Here is a 19117-nt window from a genome sequence, read left to right as displayed (position 1 = left end):
ATATCCTAATACATCTTGGTATAGATATCCATAGCTAGTTTCTCGGCCTGGTTAAATACTTTTACCTCCCACTGTATGTATACTCTTTACTTTGGAGTTACGGACAGGCCAGGGCGTTGGAACGGGCTCGACTCTGGAGGAGGGTGTTGTGAGGCCGTCAAAGGGGCGGAGCTGTCGAATGCAAGCAGCACCCCGGACGATGGCAGTAAGCGCGGGTGCAGAGCAGAGAGTCCTGCGGCAGTCACTCTTGTACTGTAATGAAAAGGTTATGGAGTCAAAAAAAACACGTTCCATCGGCGGCCAGTTCAGGCTTCTGCAACGAACCATCGCCAAAATTCCGACGAAAGCCCATCCGGTCGGCCTATTCCCGGGAGGAAAAGAAAACATTGAAACCATAATTCATCCGCAAGCACACCAATGCTCCCGCCGAGAGTCTCGTCGGCTGTCATTTGTCAGTTCTGACGCGGCCAGCAGCACCACAGACAGCCCTCTCTGTCTGGGCTCTTTGTCTCTCCATTCATCCAAACAACAAAAACGGAGTACTATTATTACATACGTATTATTATTATTGCCAGGGGCTCTGCATGCATAATGCAGGACACCCAGCCCGGTCCTGGGCGGGGCCGGGACAACAGGCTGCCACTAGCTTGCGGTGGGCGCTGTGGGTGGCGCAAAGCCAATTCCGATCCGATCAATGCTTTGACCAAAGTCATTCCAATGCCTATGTCAGGGCAACCACGTCCATGTCTGCGTCTCAGTTTTGGCCATCTCCACCATCACGCGATCTGGCAGAGCTTAGTAAAATGTACTGCATCTCAACTACTTATCTGAATCGTACCAAGCCCCGTGAATGAATATACAGACGCTTTCTTGAGTCTCAACCCCGTGTCTGATGCCCCCTCATTCCCTCTCATATTCTCTATTGGCCCCTTGTGCCTGCCTCTATTGCCTTTATCAACCCGTCTCCGTGTACAAAACTGTCGAGTGTCAAACTCATCATTGATGGGAATAACGTCCAGAATCCCAAGATACCTCTCTCATTCCCGAGTGAACGCCTGTGAAATGCCTCGTATGATACCGCAAAATCATCTACAACGTCGTCTGTGCGCGCTCTCCCCCGAGAACAATTCCCACTTCCTGGGAAGAAGACCGGGAAATCCACAATGTACGACCAAAATTACAATGGCGAACATCCTCCAAAGCTCTCCTCATGTCGCAATGGCTGTTCCTGATGATTCTAGACCAGTGCTGTCTCTGTTCGCCTTGGCCTCGGCCGCTTCCACGAATCCAGGCCGATACTTGGACAGGTACTTGCCTGCCATTGGCCTGGCATCCTCAACTAATCGAGGTTAGCAAGAGGCCCAGAAGAGACCATGGGGGGAAAATAAAGGGGGGGGGCATAAGAAATCTTACATTCTGTCCAGATGTCCTGAACGGTATCGAGAGCCATTTCTTTCACAGGAGGCCGCATCATAGCCAAATACAACAAACTCGTCAGAGCTAGCTGCGTAACGCTAGGGTCACGGCACATGTCTTTGACCCTTGACAGCATGGCACGATTCAACTCGGGTATTTCGCTTAAAAACCTGGTCAAAACCTTGTCTTGTGGGTGAAGGTAGGGAAGAAAGCCGTTTATCAGTCGTAATGTGTTTTTCTCGTAGTTTCTGGGGTAGTCCCCGCCCAATTTAGCTTGCATTTTGTCATTGTACCATTCCTCGCAGAGCCATGACACGGCGACATCGATATGTTTTCGGAAATCCTCCATAACATAGTTGTATATAACTTCGCGAATATTGTTGCCAAGGGACGGTTGCCGCGACGATTCGTCTTCTTCGCCTTTTACGGAAATTTCCTCTAGTCCAGTGGATGACCGCGTGGCAAGTCGGGTTAGTATGGTCATCCAGGCGTCCTTGCTCCCCGAGCTTGCTGCCAGACGGATAAATCCAGCCTTATGCTTCTTGGCCGCAGGTTCCTCCAGTGATTTCATCATATCGACCACCTTTGCTACTGTTCCACTTCCAGCGCTAAGTGCCGTTTCAGGTGTAAGTTGAGCAGGCTGAGGTAAGCTGAATGATGCCAGAGCTAATGAACTATCCAAAGCTGTGAGTTCAGCAGGAAGGGGCGGCGATGCTCCATCTAGCTTGTTCAAAATTTGCTCGGTATCTTCTGCCTGATAGAAATCGGGTTCGTAGTCATCGTCGTCTTCGTCGACGCCAAGCGGTGCAGTATTAGGATTCAATTCCGGAGCAGGTGCATTAGCCAACGTGGTGAGCCGTCCACGTACTCCGTCAACAGCTTTTGACAGGAATTGAGAGTCTATACGTGATAATGCTGTGACTGTGACCTTTGCTATCATGGCAGCTGGGACTTGTGACAAGTCAAATGACTTCAAACCATCGTGGCCAACAAGTGTAAACATATCGGCCAAGCTGTGTGGCCCAGAGCCAAGGGGTGGAATTTGTGGTATATATGACTCAGCCACTCGCTGGCGTTTGGCATCATAACCGTCGTGTTGCTGTGCTTCCAGTGGTCGCTTCCTGCTAGAGTCGTCCAGAACATCTATCACCATACGTGCCATGCGGTCAATATGCTGGTGTATTCTCGGTACCATTGGATTATGAGGATCTCGTTTAGTGACATGAAGGAGCAGTAATCTCGCAGTTTTCTCCATGGACTTGATCATGACTTTGCTCCTCGGTGTCAGGGGCGAGTTTGCTAATTGAAGAGGGTTGAAGCTAAGTAATGCGTTAAGAATTCGGCTCGATGTCGCGGGTCTGGTCCGTACAAGAATTGACAGGCTGTTCAGTGTCGCATCCACAACAAGAGCATCACTGTGCTCAAATTAGCCTCATTTATCAAGTTTGGGTTTCCATCACACTTACGTGCTCTCTTGCAAAACGACAAGCATACGATCTAAAAGTCCCGACGCTTCAGCCTCGAGGTTTCTAGGATCGAGTGACTGATGGTTAGGCGGAACCTTGTCTAGTGAGATGTCGAGAGTACCGGCGTGCTATAATCCATATCAGATGCGTGTAAATGTAGCTCAAAGATAAAAGAAAATACGCACTCGAAACTCCGCCCCCGTTGAGACGGTCTGCGCAAGAACCACCCTCTGGGCGAACTTAATGCAGCTAATCCTTACGGTTGGAACAGCACTCTCCCACAATCGCAATATTTTCTGCTTGATACTCAACATCTTATCCCATGTGACCGTATCGTACCCATTATTTATACTGCGACATATCACGGATTAGCGCATATTCTCAAGGCTATGCTGGGTCAACTTTCTGACACGGAGGCCTGTCCGTCCAACTTACATCCATCGCAAAGCCAGCGGGTAAATACTCGCCGCCGTCAGAATAACACTCCGCAGCACTTGCGGATCCTCCCTCTCATTCTGCAACAGAGATTCCACCGTCGCCAGAACATAGAGCTGCATCGTTTCCTTCTCGCCGTTGGGGAGTGCAGGCGTTGAAAAAGCCTCGGCCAGGAATTCCGCTCCCCATCGTCGCAATTCAACCTGCGCATTGGGTCCAATGATTGGAAGAAGACCTCTCACCACATTCGGATAGTACTTTACATCCCCCAGAACGAGCTTTCGCGCGTCATTGAGCTGGCGGATCTGCTCCGGCACCGATAGGTTGGAGCTCATTCTTGCAATATGTTTAGGCCGCAGCCTCTCGTCGTCGTTTGGTGTTGCTACTCAAAGATGAAATCAATGCTCAAGCTCGGCTCTGATGAAGGTGCCCGTTTGTGAGATGTCGTGTGACGAAAAGGCGCTACATAAGCATGGGCTCGATCGTCGTCTTGAACGTCGTGAGGCAGCTTTGTGGTCGCGCGACAAAGCCTCGGGGTGCCGAATCAGCTACCTTCCACCATCCCCCATGCTCTGTGTTCCAATCGTTGACTCCCGTACTGCCCGTCAAGGTAAGGTCCAAGCAAAACTCGTGCTGCCACGGTCCCGGAATGTTGTCTGGGTATAAGTGCCTTTTGTTGGAGGTGCAGTCAAGGTTTTGGCAGCAGCCAGGCATGAGACGCGGGTTGACCCACCCCTGTCATGGGGCCCAGCTGCAGTCTGGCTGATGCCGCCGTGCCTGGCCTCAGCTCCCCTGTGATGAGTGTACATTTAACCGATAATGAGCCGTCCGGCACCTTCAACTTCGGATTATAGATCGTACCATACGCAACTCTGGACATTGTTGCCAGGCTGGATTCACAGTGTATTGTGTCCACAACTCGCTCTGCTCAACTTGGGGCTCTGTCGAAGCACGCTGAAACCCTTTGGCCTCTTAATATCGATATTCAATCAACATGGCTGGGTTCGCAATCCCTCCAAATTTCCACGTCCGGCAAACCAGATTCTAACCTAACATCAGAAGCAGCGGACACTCAACATACTATGATCGCCGGTATCGCCAGGGCCCGGCGCTTATTCGCGCGCGCCGGCCTTACTTGTTCAAGAATGCATTCACTGGCCTGGGTCTTCTTGCCGTTGTAGGGGGCATATGTAAGGGACTGGTCAACACGTTGCCTGGATCAGCATCAACCGTCTGACTCGTTGATATAGATTGGTACACACTAAAAGCTGTCGGACAAGACGATTTTGACGATGTTAAAGTCCCAGATGCGCCGCAAAATCCCGTACCCGCAAAATAGAGAAAGCAACTACGAGCTTTATGGGATTTTATGCCACGGACAATGACAGGCACCATCAACATCGCGACAGAGAAATCCAACATGGATTAACAATGATTGCATCAGGAGATATCGAATGGGGAGATTGAAATTTTATGTGTGAATGCAAAGTACAAGACTGTCTTGATGCAGCTACTTTGCTAACCATAAACGCCTCCCATGACATGAGACCACCCACCCCTTTGTATAATAGCGAGATATACCACCATCGCCATCTTTTCGTGCTATGTATGAATAAAACGGAAGGCAGATTGCGTAATTCCATTACACAAATATTCCCACCTGTTCCTAAGCCGCTGATTTCTTCCCTAATAATAATTCATCCGAACAACAAATGCAAGCCGCGCCACCCATGCAAAACTTTTTTCGACTAGGTTCTGGTCCATGTCAAGTTTTGTCCAAAGAAATAAACACCATATATACCAAACCAAAGCCAACATAATGTTCTGGGTATCATTTATCCGTTGCTGAAAGCATTTCGCCGGCACAAGTCCAAAAGAAAAGCAAGGCCGCCTCCCCAACTACATCCTGGGGCTTCACAGCTTAGCGCCTATACAGCTGCAGCTTTTGAGCTTCTGCCAATATTTGGTATACTTGCAACTCGCTTCATCTGGTGTGCTGCGGGGCTCAATACGGACCGTGATAGCTCAGGTGGTTCGGACATCTGATGAAGCAAAGCAGGCGACTTGCGAATTGGCGTCTGGCTATCAATCATCGTTTTCACCTCTGCATGCGCAGTTGGCGCATGAGCTGTGTGTTGATTCGGCCGCCTATCTGAGGCCGTCACTGCTTGTCGGCTGTTAGTATGAACTGCTAATTGCTGATGCGCTTTGTGGGAAGAGTGCTTCGGGTTCGCCCATGGCGTGTCCTTGATGAACTGCTCTCCCGCGGGACCTAAACGACTGAATGTAGGGTTCGGGTAATCATCTCGCAAGTGAGCTGTACCTCTCTGCCGGCTCCGTCGGACTTGCTACAGTTGGAAATATAGTCAGATGTGATTCTAATGGTTTGCAGGCAGTAGAAGATGACAAGGGGCCACTTCCTTACCTCGATGGCGCCAAAATCAGCATCCACCTCCGCTGCCGAAGCCCCTTTTAGTTCAGGGCCGGCAGGGAAGCCCTCATATCTGGCAATTCCCGCCAGAGTGGAGACTTCTGTGTTGTACGCAACCGCATTTCGTACTCGTTGCACGTGGTCTTTGGGGAAGAGTAGCCCATAATCTGGGAGACTATGCGCAGTCCTTCTCGCTGTTTGAACCTCGTACCATTGGCGGTTGAGAGATTCCAGCGCAGCCTCGCGTTTTTCTCGAACAGCCTGAAAATACTGGCTCCAAACTTGGGCTCGTATTGCCACAGCACGTCGTTCGTGGGCCTCGATTCGAAAGACGAGTTCGTGGTTCATCTCCCGTACTCTCTTGTCTAACCGGTCATCTAAGCATTGCTTCATATTTAGATACTCGGGGTGCGTTGGAACGGGCGCAAGCAACGATTGCTCCTCCTCCTCAAGTCGTTGTAGACGGTCTTTGTATAGTCTAGGACGGTGTGAATTAAATATCGTGAACGCTTGAAAGCAAAAGAGATGACAAACCTGTCTCTAAATAACCCAAACATTTCTTCAATATGCGACCAATCCTTAAAAGCCGCGTTCTTTTTCTCAGCTGTGATCAGATTAGCAACATGGGAGTCGAATTTAGAACTAGTTGGCAGAGCTAGGCCATGACCTACCCTCCTCAATGCTTTTGGCCGCCAGATCAGCTTCGTCTGTGTCGCCCTCAACGTCTTGATTTCTCTGTTCCGTGTCTTCATCTTCCACGACGTCTATTTGTTCGCCATTGGGGTCGGGCCCAGGTGTGTCACTAGGTGAGTTATCACCAGAGCCTCCTTTCCTCTTGGAACCGTTTCGCGTAAGTTTTTTAGGGACTCGAGATTCCTTCTCCGGGAGCTCACCGTCGGTGGGTGCGTCTTGATTTGCTGCAGAGATGTCGTCCTCTTCACCGGCAGATTGATCCCCGCTTTGGGGGATCGCCGGCGTTGTGTCGTCGTCAATGGAGGTATCCACGTCCGCACCAGTCTCGGCGGCTCCGAGTGAAGTGATTCGCTTTCGCAACGGCTGATCTGACTCGGATTGGTCTGCCATGGGCGAACGCTTTCTTTTCCTCTCTTGTGAGTCTCGTTTGGCGTCGCCGTCGACACTAGTGTCTTTGCTAGCAGAGGGTTTCGTAGGAGAATCGTCGCCAGAGACCACTGACGCATCGTCGGCCGACAACGACTCGTCGTCTCGGTTGTTATCATCATCGCCAATCAGCCCGGAGGCGCTTCTTAGCTTGCTAGGGGTGTGTTCGAAAATCTGGCCTTGGTTGTACTGATCAACTACCACGTCTCGACGTCGTTGGTTCCGCGGTGTGTCGTAAAGCCTTTCTGTTTCAGCCTCGGTATCATTGGCCTCTGAATTGTCGTCAGAATGGGCATCGGATAGAGCGCTTTCGGAGTCGGATGCGCCATTCTTGGTGTCGGCTTCTGGCTGGTCATCCCCACTGGCATTCGAGTTGTCGGCGTCATTGTTGCGGCCGTTCATCTGCATGTGCTCAATGTCCTCATCATTGGCTTCGCCGTCTTCAACCTCACTGAGAGGACTAGAAACGTTGCTGTCCTCAATATCAGCTTCACCGGGCCCTGGAGGCGTCACAGTGCCGCGCACAGAAGTGGTGGCCACCATGACTACTCGGGCTCCTTCGGTGGACGCTCGATCGTGTTGAAAGTGTGCTTCTGCTAGATGAAAAACGCAGTAGGGCCGGAACTGCAGTCTTTCTCGGAGGAAAGACGGGCTCTTTGGCGGTGCGAGCAGGAACGAGGCCTTTCTGGGAGCTCTGCTGGGCAGCACCACACACAAGCCCAAGGTCTGGCAGAGAAACGAGGACGGGTGGGTGATGCGGCAGAATCTGCAGTTTGCAGCGAGGTGGTCGGGTCGGCCTAGCAATGGAATTGGCAAAGACGGCACAAACAGGATGTAAAAGAAACATTCACAGAGCAATCGTAGTAACGGAGGGGGGGAGGAGCAAAGGTGTGGTGACGAAAGAAGAGGAAGACATGGACCGAGAGGGCGGGCGGCTTTCGCGCAGAATCGGCGGCGTCTGTGACAGTTCCGTCTCTGGGCAAATAAACTACGACCTTGATTACTCTGTACGGAGTAGCGCTGTGTGTGTGCGGCGTGGACGCTCAAGGGTGGGCGACAGCGGTGGGCGACAGCGCACCATGTGGTGACCAAGCCCGCGGTTGGCGGACCACCAACTCGCACCTGCCCATTTGATCGCTGTGCAACATGGCTATGGATGGCATTCGTACAGCGCATACAGCGTACTCCGTAGTAGCAACGCTGACAGCGGGCAGGCAAATGGTGGGACTCCTGGCGGTGAGTCGCGGCACAATAGAGGTCATGGGGACCTTGCACGGCCAGCCGCGAGCCTGAAGCCAATGACGCATTCTTCCGGCCGCAAGGCTCTGGCTGGTGGCTGTGGTTGTGGCCCACTTGGCCTGGCCTCAAGTGCACCTGCTCTCCGACTGGGGGTCCAACGTCCCAGAAATTTGGGGAATATTTATCGATTATTTTTTTTTTTTTTTGCCGCAGATAGGGTCAACTGACTGGCTGACAGCGAAGCCTGCAAACCAAGTCTTCTCAAACAACACTGACGCTTGGTCGCACAGCCAGTCCTCCCGAACTATGGCTAAAAAGTATGTTGAGGCTGCAATTGATCATCTTTTGGTTCTCATTGCTGTTCTTTTTCCATTCATGTCCAATAATCATTTGACTAACAAGGCTCAGAAGCTCAGTGTTGCAGGCTTCGTCCAAAGCAATTGACCCCACCCTCGACGCCTTGTTTGCCAGCAGTGTACGTGCATGAATACATTTGATCATTATCATTATTATCTGTTGGTAGTTTAATTGCAGCTAACGCCTGACAGTCCGGTCCTGTACAAGCTCCCTCAGCATCTCGCTACTCTGCGTTACTGGAAAAGAAGCCCCGCGAGACCCTCAAGTCAGCAACGGAGACCGAAAACAACGAAGATGAGGATGCGGCAGAGGATGTTGAGGATCTCTCAGAGATTAGCGAAGAACTAGAATACGACGAGGATAAGGATAGTGAAGAAGATTCCTCAAGTAATGAGGACAGTGATGACGATGCGGGAGAGGACGAAAATAGTGAAGAAGATCTGGTAGAGAAAGGGGAGGATATTTCCATGGCGGAAGGTGAAGACCAAGTTTCGGAGGCAGGTATAGATGGGGACCAACCCAGACGTGAGAGAAAACGGAAGAGGAAGGACGACAACGAAGATCTGGAAGCAAAGTACATGGCCGAGTTGACAAAGGATGACGAAGAGGAACCCTCGGGCAAGCGACAAAAAGCAGAGGAGAAGGACGATAAGGACGAGGAAGATGTGGTTCCAGTTCACGAAAGCTTGGCAAAGAAATCTACAGACTCGGATATCGAAAAGGCGTCACGAACAGTCTTCCTGGCCAATGTCTCAACAGAAGCCATCTCCTCTAAAGCTGCCAAAAAGACCCTTCTCACCCATCTCTCCTCCGTCCTGGATCCGCACGGCATGCCTGTCCAAAAACTCGAATCCATCCGCTTCCGATCTGTCGCCTTCTCTACGGGCTCCATGCCCAAAAGAGCTGCCTACATCACAAAGTCTCTCATGGGAGCCACGACCAAATCTACCAACGCCTACGCTGTCTTCTCTACCCCAGCTGCCGCCAGACTCGTCGCCTCCAAGCTCAACGGCACCGAAGTTCTAGGCCGTCACATTCGTGTAGACAGTGTTGCGCACCCCAGTCCCACAGATCACCGTCGGTGCATATTTGTCGGCAACTTGGGCTTCGTTGACGACGAAACCGTCGTCAACACCACCAAGGAGGGCGAAAATGTTGAAAAGAAGCGCACCAAGGTTCCCTCCGATATCGAAGAAGGCCTCTGGCGAACATTCAGCAAGACAGGCAAAGTTGAGAATGTCCGTGTCGTTCGCGATCCCACGACCAGAGTCGGCAAAGGCTTCGCATACGTCCAATTCTACGTAAGTTTCTCTGTGTTTTTTCTTCTTCGTTTTTTACGCCCCAACGCAGCCGCCGAATCTCTTTCACCCATAGTTGACCCAGGCACTACAGGACGCCAATGATGTCGAAGCGGCTCTCCTTTCCGACGGCAAAAAATTCCCTCCCATGCTCCCCCGCAATCTTCGCGTAACCAGAGCCAAGGACCCTCGCAAGACCGCCCGCACACAGGAGCGAGCTCTGGCGAAGGCCGTCGCGGCCGACAGCAAGTCCCGCAACACAAAGTACTCGCCGAAACTCACTCCCGAACAACAAGCTGCTGCCGGACGAGCAAACAGGCTCCTCGGCCGTGCAGGAGGCTTCATGCACCGCAAGAAATCAGGCAGCGACGGTGTCAACACCATGCCGAATCAAAAGGTTGTGTTCGAGGGCAACCGCGCATCGTCCAAAGATGGAAAACCGAAGGATTTGAAGTTTGGTAAGAAGAAGGGCAAGGGGAGGCCTCAGAATAGGGCGACCAAGAGAGCAGCCGAGTGGAGGAAGAAGTCTTCATAGAGGCTAGACTTCATGTTTTTTTTTTCCTTTTTCTGGCGTTTACATCCATTTATAGGCATGACCGGCTAACAAGCATGGGCATATTGAATACCAAGATTTGTCTCGTCATGTCTCAAACACTTTCACATGACTGCAGGTGTTCCTCGGAAAGAGTAGATCAGCCATTGACATGATTGTAGCGCCAAAAAGGATGAAATGAAAAAAATACAGCTTCTCGCGAACCAGGACATGACACAATATAAATACGCATAAAATAAAAGAGTCAAAGGGATATCTCAACATCAATTTCGCCTGCCTGCCAAACAAACGAGGCGGACTGCCTATATATTAGGTATGGCGCTCAATTAATAAATGAAAAGGCTTTTTTTCCCACTTCCCAAAGGATCCTATATTCGTTCCAGTAATCTCCATCGTTACTTTGCCCATCTCGATATTATTGATACCAAGGCCATTAGGGTCAAAATCTCCGTTCAACAAAGTATACTGAGCATACTAGGAGTCTTTTACTGCTTGACAGTCCAAAAGCTCAAAGATAATCGAGACTCCAGCTCTGTAAAGAGGCAGAAGTGTAGCGAATGAATCATCATCCTTAGTATTCGAGCTCCTCCTCGGCATCGATGCCATCGGCAGCAACCTCCTCATAATCCTTCTCGAGGGCAGCCAAATCTTCACGAGCCTCCGTAAACTCACCCTCCTCCATACCCTCGCCAACATACCAGTGCACGAAGGCGCGCTTGCTGTGCATAAGGTCGAACTTGTGGTCAAGTCGGGACCAGGCCTCGGCAATTGCGGTGGTGTTGGAGAGCATAGAGACAGATCGCTCGACGGAGGCAAGAGCGCCGTCTTCGGCGGGGGCGGGGACAGCCATGGGCTTCTGGTAGTTGATTCCGAGCTTGAAACCTGTGGGACACCACTCGACCAAGTTAAAGGAGGCCTTGGCTTTGACTTGTGCAATGGCGGCAGTGCAGTCGCGGGGGACGACGTCGCCACGATACAAGAGAGCGACAGCCATGTACTTGCCGTTGCGAGGGTCGCAGACAACCATCTGGTTGTTAGGCTCGAAACCTGTTTCAATCGCCATGTCAGAACAAATACCCAGGGGTCCAAGGGAAGTCGTTAAGGTTTGTGGGGTTTATATACTTACACTGGAAGGTGAGGTCTGCAACCTTGAAGCTTTCGTGCTTGCTCTTGGAAGCAGAAACAACGGGGGCATAGCTGATCAATGGATAATGGATACGTGGGTAAGGAACCAGGTTGGTCTGGAACTCGTTGAGATCGACGTTGAGAGCACCGTCAAAACGCAGAGACGAAGTGATGGAGCTCACAACTTGGGCGATCAAACGATTGAGATGCTCGTGCGAGGGCCGGGTGATATCCAGGTTGCGACGGCAAATGTCGTAGACAGCTTCGTTATCGACGAGGAAAGTACAGTCCGAGTTCTCAATGGTGCTGTGCGTGGAGAGGACGGCATTGTAAGGCTCAACAACCGAAGTATTGGTACGAGGCGAAGGGTAAACGGCGAACTCGAGCTTGGTCTTCTTGCCATACTCAGTGGCAAGGCGTTCCAGCATGAGAGCACCGAAACCAGAGCCGGTGCCGCCACCGAAGGAGTGGAAGATCAGGAAGCCCTGAAGAGAGTTGCAGTTGTCTATCCCAAGTTCCCTCGAATTAATTTCAAAATACCACTACCAGACTAGAAGACGGGGAATCTCCCCCTCCACGTCGTAGGTAATGTGGAGAGCCCGCCTCGGGTTGTATTTACTCACCAGTAACGCGACGAACGCGCTCCATGACAGTGTCAACCATTTCCTTTCCAATGGTGTAGTGGCCACGGGCATAGTTGTTGGCCGCATCCTCCTTTCCGCTGATCAACAGTTCGGGGTGGAAGAGCTGACGGTAAGAGCCGGTTCGGATCTCGTCAATGGGAGACGGGTCAAGATCCATAAAGATGGATCGAGGAACGTGCTTGCCATTGCTGGTCTCGGTGAAGAAAGTCTCGAAAGAGCCTGGGTCGCCGACATCCTTGGCGTTGGGGTCAGGGCGGCCATCAGGGCCAAGGCCGTGTTCGAGGAGGTAGCTGTATCGACAATTGTTAGAAATATTGTTTCAAGCCTGAGCGGAGTGTATAGATGGCATGTAGCTACTAGGATAGCGACGTACAGCTCCCAAGCAGAGTTACCCAGCTGGACGCCAGCTTGGCCCAGGTGAAGGTGAAGAATCTAGTCATAGCCAGGGCGGTCAGCAGAAGCTCAGCTATACAAAAGGCAGCAAAGGCAAAGATGGAGGCAGAGAGAGAAAGAGAGAGATCAGGGGAACATGGAACAGCTATGGTGGACGTGGTGCTGGCCCATTGAGTGACGGACATGTAGCAACGCGAGCACAGCGGCAGCTCATGACTTTATCAAATCCTTACCTCGCCCTTCATTTTTCGTATACACGGTTGTAGAACCGGTCGACGGCAAAGCTATTTCGAGATGCTTAGAGACGGTTGGACGAACGAGGCGCACAGCGCTGTGGTAAGAGGAAAGGGACCGCTCGAGCAGACAGGAGGTGGTGACGATGATTTGCCAGCAGGCGACACTCTCTACCTGGGACACGCTGTGGGCATATGGCGGGGTCGATGTCGTCCAACAACTGGAACTAGAGCAATTGAGCACACGGCGCCACAGGGGCAGCGGGTGCTGAGAGTGGAGAGACAGTTTGCACCAGCAGTACCTGGTACCTGCGCCAAACCCTGAATCCCGGCAGGCTGCAAGGTCACGTCGACCGCTCACCGCTAATTGGCGGCCGACCGGAGCGCTGCAGCGCAAGCCTCCATTGAAAGTGGTGAGGGCCCCGACGTCTCCAGAATGCAGGGGCCGTGGCTGGCGCTAGAGCCTAGCTGCCTGGTAGCCTGACAGCACTGAGATTGACGGCCCAGTCTCCAATGTTGATTGATGCGCCCAGTCAAGTGCCTGCTCCTCGGCAACTCGGCCACGCGCTGTTGTGTCTTGTGAGGCCGTCAATCCTGGTCTGCACATCGATGCGGTCAAATGCGTGCTAGTCCAGCTGCATCATCAGATAAAGACTGGCCAAGATATCTTGCAAACGGTCATGCCACCTCTACATTTCCACTAGCGTATTGTATTGACGTACTACTACAGCAACATGGAGACGGGCACCAACGACCAGACAACATTGAGCTGCTCGAGTGTCTGCCAATCGGACGGTCTGACTACTGATGTACAATCTGCTGGTTCTCTACGAGGCCGTTCAGACCCGTCCGCCTAGAAGCTTGAGGCATACTTTGATGGTGAATTTCTGAGACTGTACCGTATTCACTATCGTTAATGTTTAATGCTTTGAGGTCAAGTCAGTATGCCGCAGAACCTCAGCATCATCACCTCATCATGCTAGAAAATACTCTAGCCAGTTCCATGTTATACCATCTATCCATGGCACTTGGGAACTCGAGCCATAAAATATATCATTCGTACGCACAAGCATTGTCACCAACAATGCTTAATGAAGATTCTCGCCGTAGTCTTCACAGCAAGGAGATGAGTATGCGTGGACAGTGGCGTTTAGATGAAACTCGAAAGGACAATGCGGATAATGCATCCGGAACTGGCTTTACTATATTGTAATGCGCGTCAAAGCCCGCAATGCAAAAATTCCTGGTCATCTACTCACCTGTTTAGTGAATCGGTTTAATCAATAGTACATGTCATCGCAGCCCTGAACAACACAACGCTGGCAATTCATTCCCTCACCAGCTATCCTTTTCATGGGCTGCAAGGGGCAGTGCCTCTGCCCTTGGTCGAGAGAATAGACAGTCACAGCGAAATTAGCGTGTTGTTGAATATGTCCGTAGGCAATGCAAACCATTTTGTAAATATTTCCCACGAATGCGACTGCGCGATCGATTCTAGTTACGACATATGAATACCTAGGTACTTAGCCGATGCCTCGTGTTTATACGCCGAATGCCATGCAAATCCATCCATAAAATGTTCCGACTCAGGTATACGCCAAACGCCCCAAAAGGTATCGTGCGAAACAAGTAACAAGATCTATCCCTCAATTTATGACCGACGGTGCTTTCAATGCCTGGGCGCCAATGGCTCATGTGGCAAGGTCTCCTGCATTTGCAATTCTTCGATGCGTTGCTCTATCGCCGCCTTCTGCTCGTTGAGCGCTCTAATTTGTCCGTCTCGCTGTCTGCCACTATAGGCATCGCGGCTTTCGGGAATCCTCCTCGTGCGACCCGGATCGTATGCGGGTGGCGGCTCATGTCGCTCGTATGGTGCTTGTGTACTAGAGATGGTGGAAGACATGCTCAAACCTCCCGCGTACGGGCCATCGCATGTCGATGGCCCGCGACGATGCATAGTTTTCAGGTCTCGCATCAGACGGTCCTTGGTCAAACCCTCTCGAGACCGGCGCCTCCTGGCAAGGATATAATAGATTAGGCAAAGGCAGAGCAATACGAATGCGCCGGCACCCACGGCGATGCCAATACGGGCACCCATGGACAAGGCGCGAGGTACGCCATCTTCATCTGAGCCGATTCCCAGTTCCTTCTTGTCCTCGGCTGTAAATTGCACTTGAATGGTGCTGACTGCCAACATGCCGCTATACAACGTTGTTGTAGACTGGGTGAGAACATCGTATGTACCTTGTATCGCGTCGTAGGTGATGGGGACGGCTAGGCCTGTCGCCACGGAGCGTCTACAATCTGATCCATTCAAAGTATATCCACTTACGTAGGTCAGCGTGCAAATCGACAACGGCAGTTGGTTGGTCAAGACTTACTAGGAGCAACAAACAGCCGTGGTTCTGTCTATATTCGATTGGACTGATGCAGTCGTCCACCCACCAGGGCACGTACCAGGACTAAATACGCCTGTGCGACCATATGAGAACATGCCATTAGGATAACACGACAAAGTGCTGGCTCCGGGCATGGGCTCGAGGTCCAGAAATGCGACGGCGCCTGGCGAGGCAGTCTCCTCTGGGTGACTGACAACATACGTCCAGGTGCAGCTCTGAGGACTTCCCCATGGCGTCGTCAACGCTGGAAGGGTTGCGGTTGTTGAGGTAGGACTCGTACGTGTTGCAGACAGCAAGGTCGATGTGGGTGGTGTGGGAGGAGATGGCTGAGTCGAAGTAGTAGAGCCAAGTGCTGGTTGAGGAGACGCCATTCTGTGGCGATCGACACCAACGGCGAGCTGTCCCGCCGGTTATGTGATATGTCTTTGCAGTCGACCAAGACGTGGCTCGTTGTTTACGGACAAGGGTTTTCGAAGCGACGATATGGTCATTTGCCAGCAGCTGAAGATGCTTTTCTGCGTGCGCAGGGACACATGGCCTTGAAGACGTCTTCCAAAGTTGGTCTTCTAAACTAGGCCGCGAAGATTCAGCAGCTCGATTGACGACATATACGCAGCGCCCTCTATCCAACAGAGTCTGTACCTAGGCTGATGACGAGGGATGGTTGGATAGGCGAGGTTCTTCGGGATGGCTGATTTGATGAAGCGGGAGCTTTAGACGCGGCACGCATGAATGGCCAACCAAGACAGAGCGTAGAGCAAAACCGACGAGGAAGGACAAGGCCGTATATGAATGCAACATATCGCAGCACATTGCTGTGCTGGAACCGCTGGGGGGACATGCCGGCTCAGCATGAAAGTAGTTTGGGGCTTGGGCTGGAGCTCCAAGGCTTGGCAGTATCTCATGACGGCGAAATGAAGACGACGCCGAGACTGCCAAGCCCAACAGCATTCAGCGCCGGACTGCCAAGTGCGAGTCCGCGTCGGCCAGCCAGCTGCTCAAGTGGCTCGGCAGTCCAACTTTTTCAAATCTCAAACTCAAACCCGCCTCCCCGACATGGCGATGCCGACGAACCCAGCCCAACAGAGGCGCCCCTTGTCTTCATCTCACAGCAATCGGGGCGAAGCTGGCCCATGGCTCTGATCACGGCGGTTTCCCATGGTACGCACAAGCCGGGCCGTGTATCAAAATAAATTGCTTCAAAGTGTCGATCTGGGCCAGTGCCTCGCAACACCAAGCCGCCGCGCTCGTTGCTCCAGCGTTCGCACCTGCTGTCGTTCGCGTTTGTGAATAATGACAACGTAACGCATTTCGTGGCGCACTTGGCTTGCCAAGACGCGCACAAGCTTGGTGGTACGCCGTACTGCCCAGTAGTAATTCCTCGTTACATTTGTTGTTGGTCGGAGCCGACTGAGGCTGGCACCGGTACTGCCCGCCGTCGCCCTGCATTCAATCTGTCTGATGAGGGAGCAAATACAAAACTCTATGTATGCGCATGCGGGGACGCGTTCTGAATAGTAACTGGTCTACCGAGCGCTTGGCGGTGATATGACACGACACCAAGACCACATCCGAGAGGCCCCTGAGCAAGCCTCGTACGGAGGAGCATGTACTACTTTTCTCGCCAAGGGAGCTGGGACAGGAGCCGACGTACGGAGTACAATAACACGGAGCACCAAGCATCGATTATGGAAGTTCCCAGGGCTTGGCCGCCTTTTGGTTGGACCAACACGGGGAACCCAAGCCATCCAGTGACATGTAATACTCCGTGGCGGTTTTTCAGTCCTCCTTTCGCTTGACTTTCGCGAGACTTGACTTGGGGCCCCAAGACAAGCATGTTTCGTCTACAGAGGACGGAGTACGTAGTGCCTGCTCGGCAATATACCGAGCGCTCCATAGAGTACGGACGAGACATATGTATCATTGTATGTACAGGTGGGTGGAGTGTCATGTTTGACCAAACCGAACAAATCCGTCGCCCAATATTGTATTGGTGAATACCTCATTTGCCAAGACAGACAGACCGGTCTCGTCCCATTCACGGTTGCTGTCTCAGAAGAATGTGCTGTCAAAAAAATTAACGTCATGGCAAAACCACCCGTGCATCAGAAAAGCAAGAGAACTCCAGATGAATATGCTGCGCCTTGTAAAAATCGAATGCCATAACGAACATCGGTCGCAAGACAAAGCTGCCGTGCGTCGAAGGTCCCTGGACAGTTTTTCTGTCGGTCAAGGCCCGGGAGGCGGATGACAACTGAGACACTCGGACTTGCGACAGCATTGATTCCTGGGTCGGGTCATGTGATTTATTTGGTTATGTAAGACGGTCCCACAATTTCAATCTGTGTGGGGGAAAGAGAAAAGAGGGTCGTCGCCTGCCACCCATACCACGTGATATGAGGGTCGAAGGGCACGAAAACCCTACGAGCAAAATTGGTAGTTTGTCAATCCGCAAGCGACTCAACAGCCTTCTAAAACGACTCCATCCCGGCCACCACATTCGCTCATCGATACCGTGCATCGATAGGCGAATCCGAAATCACCACAACCGCGATCATGGCTGACGAATACGTATGTCTAATTCCTCGATGTCCTCGAACACTTCCCGGGGCGCCGACAACGCGACGGCCGTGCTGGAGAGAGACGGGCAATTATATCGATATTGTCAAGTGGTATAGATACTGACCATGGTTTTGTACTGCAGAACGCCGAGGAGGCCGCTGAGCTCAAGAAGAGAAGAGCGTTCCGCAAGTTTTCCTACCGAGGAATCGATCTTGACAAGTATGTTGCTTCATACGGCCAAACCGCCAAATAGACTTTTTTATTACACATGCACCAATCCTTCACGCCATACGAAACGACCCCGATCTCTCTTTTCACATCATTGTCCAAGACCTAGCATGATTCTAATTTTTTCTTCTCAGCCTCCTAGACCTCAGCTCCGACCAGCTGCGTGATGTTGTCCACGCCCGCGCCCGCCGCAGGATCAACCGTGGCCTGAAGCGCCGCCCTATGGGTCTGATCAAGAAGCTCCGCAAGGCTAAGCAGGAGGCCAAGCCCAACGAGAAGCCTGACTTGGTCAAGACTCACCTTCGCGACATGATTGTCGTCCCCGAGATGATTGGTAGCGTCATTGGTATCTACTCAGGCAAGGAGTTCAACCAGGTGGAGATCAAGCCTGAGATGGTTGGCCACTACCTCGCTGAATTCTCTATCTCATAGTACGTCTATCTACCACTCAAGCATGATTCGAGCAGCAATGATGTGGATTGGATAATGGCCATATAAGCACAATTTGCTAACAACCTTTGCAGCAAGCCTGTCAAGCACGGCCGACCCGGTATTGGTGCCACCAACTCTTCTCGCTTCATTCCCCTCAAATAAGAAGGTCGTTTTGGTGCTGGTCTTGGGTGGTTTTTGCATTCACGGACATTTATGGGCGAAAAAGGACTGGGTCTGGTAGAGTGGCGATGCCTCTATCGAAGGTTGCTGTGATGACTATGAGTACCATGATAGTACAATAAGGATGCATCGTCGCTTTTTGCACATCTCTGTGTCTCGCAATTTGGTTTTGAAAGTCGTGCGCGATTGTATTATTCCTGATTGTGATGCATAGCACCAAGTGGACGAGCCACTCAAATATCGCTTGTAGATTACTGTGAACCATTGCATAACCTTCAGATATCGTAGCAAGAATGAGGGTCTCAGTGAGCCACAGCATCACCATAGAATCAAGCCGTAGCCATCTATTGCCGTGGGTATGTGCCGTCGTCCACGCCTTGATAGTACCTGCTTATCGGGATCACGCCAACTTTCCCATCGTCTCACAAATTTAAGCACAGGGTAGATGGCGTTCGCTTCCACTTAAATATATCTCTAAAAGAATAGCACACGAATGGATTTTGTCAATTTACAGATAGCTCCGATTCAAACTCGCATATTGCACCATCTTACGTCCGCAAGCGATACATGTATAAGACTTTGATTCCCCATTCACAAATACAATAAC

At 51.6% G+C, this 19117-nt stretch overlaps 6 protein-coding genes across 6 annotated transcripts; 2 read left to right on the top strand and 4 right to left on the bottom strand.

Moving 5' to 3' along the window:
• Positions 1-1208: 1208 nt before the first annotated feature.
• On the bottom strand, positions 1209-3652 carry MAA_04297 (mRNA cleavage and polyadenylation specificity factor complex subunit; the record flags this gene model as incomplete). The annotated part of the gene is made up of 5 exons (XM_007822295.1): positions 1209-1339; positions 1414-2831; positions 2883-3010; positions 3068-3233; positions 3318-3652. The coding sequence occupies 5 exons, from the start codon at positions 3650-3652 to the stop codon at positions 1209-1211; spliced, it is 2178 nt and encodes a 725-aa protein (XP_007820486.1).
• A 1593-nt stretch (positions 3653-5245) lies between these two features.
• Positions 5246-7410, bottom strand: MAA_04299 (Sds3-like protein; the record flags this gene model as incomplete). The annotated part of the gene is made up of 4 exons (XM_007822297.2): positions 5246-5665; positions 5743-6226; positions 6283-6352; positions 6420-7410. The coding sequence occupies 4 exons, from the start codon at positions 7408-7410 to the stop codon at positions 5246-5248; spliced, it is 1965 nt and encodes a 654-aa protein (XP_007820488.2).
• Positions 7411-8412: 1002 nt separating this feature from the next.
• Positions 8413-10296, top strand: MAA_04300 (RNA recognition motif domain protein; the record flags this gene model as incomplete). Its single annotated transcript, XM_007822298.1, has 4 exons — positions 8413-8423; positions 8515-8581; positions 8655-9764; positions 9838-10296. 4 exons carry the CDS (start codon positions 8413-8415, stop codon positions 10294-10296), a joined length of 1647 nt encoding a protein of 548 aa, XP_007820489.1.
• Positions 10297-10885: 589 nt separating this feature from the next.
• On the bottom strand, positions 10886-12721 carry MAA_04301 (tubulin alpha-2 chain; the record flags this gene model as incomplete). Its single annotated transcript, XM_007822299.1, has 5 exons — positions 10886-11361; positions 11441-11944; positions 12063-12373; positions 12457-12515; positions 12710-12721. The coding sequence occupies 5 exons, from the start codon at positions 12719-12721 to the stop codon at positions 10886-10888; spliced, it is 1362 nt and encodes a 453-aa protein (XP_007820490.1).
• Positions 12722-14378: 1657 nt separating this feature from the next.
• MAA_04302 (uncharacterized protein) lies at positions 14379-15479 on the bottom strand (the record flags this gene model as incomplete). Its single annotated transcript, XM_007822300.1, has 2 exons — positions 14379-15013; positions 15167-15479. The coding sequence occupies 2 exons, from the start codon at positions 15477-15479 to the stop codon at positions 14379-14381; spliced, it is 948 nt and encodes a 315-aa protein (XP_007820491.1).
• Positions 15480-17664: 2185 nt separating this feature from the next.
• Positions 17665-18492, top strand: MAA_04303 (uncharacterized protein; the record flags this gene model as incomplete). Its single annotated transcript, XM_007822301.1, has 4 exons — positions 17665-17679; positions 17813-17889; positions 18033-18329; positions 18423-18492. 4 exons carry the CDS (start codon positions 17665-17667, stop codon positions 18490-18492), a joined length of 459 nt encoding a protein of 152 aa, XP_007820492.1.
• Positions 18493-19117: the final 625 nt, after the last annotated feature.

This window comes from Metarhizium robertsii (assembly GCF_000187425.2).
Source record: "Metarhizium robertsii ARSEF 23 chromosome Unknown MAA_Scf_5, whole genome shotgun sequence".
In the NCBI taxonomy this organism is placed as follows: domain Eukaryota; kingdom Fungi; phylum Ascomycota; class Sordariomycetes; order Hypocreales; family Clavicipitaceae; genus Metarhizium; species Metarhizium robertsii.
This window is presented reverse-complemented; position numbering and strand designations above follow the sequence as displayed.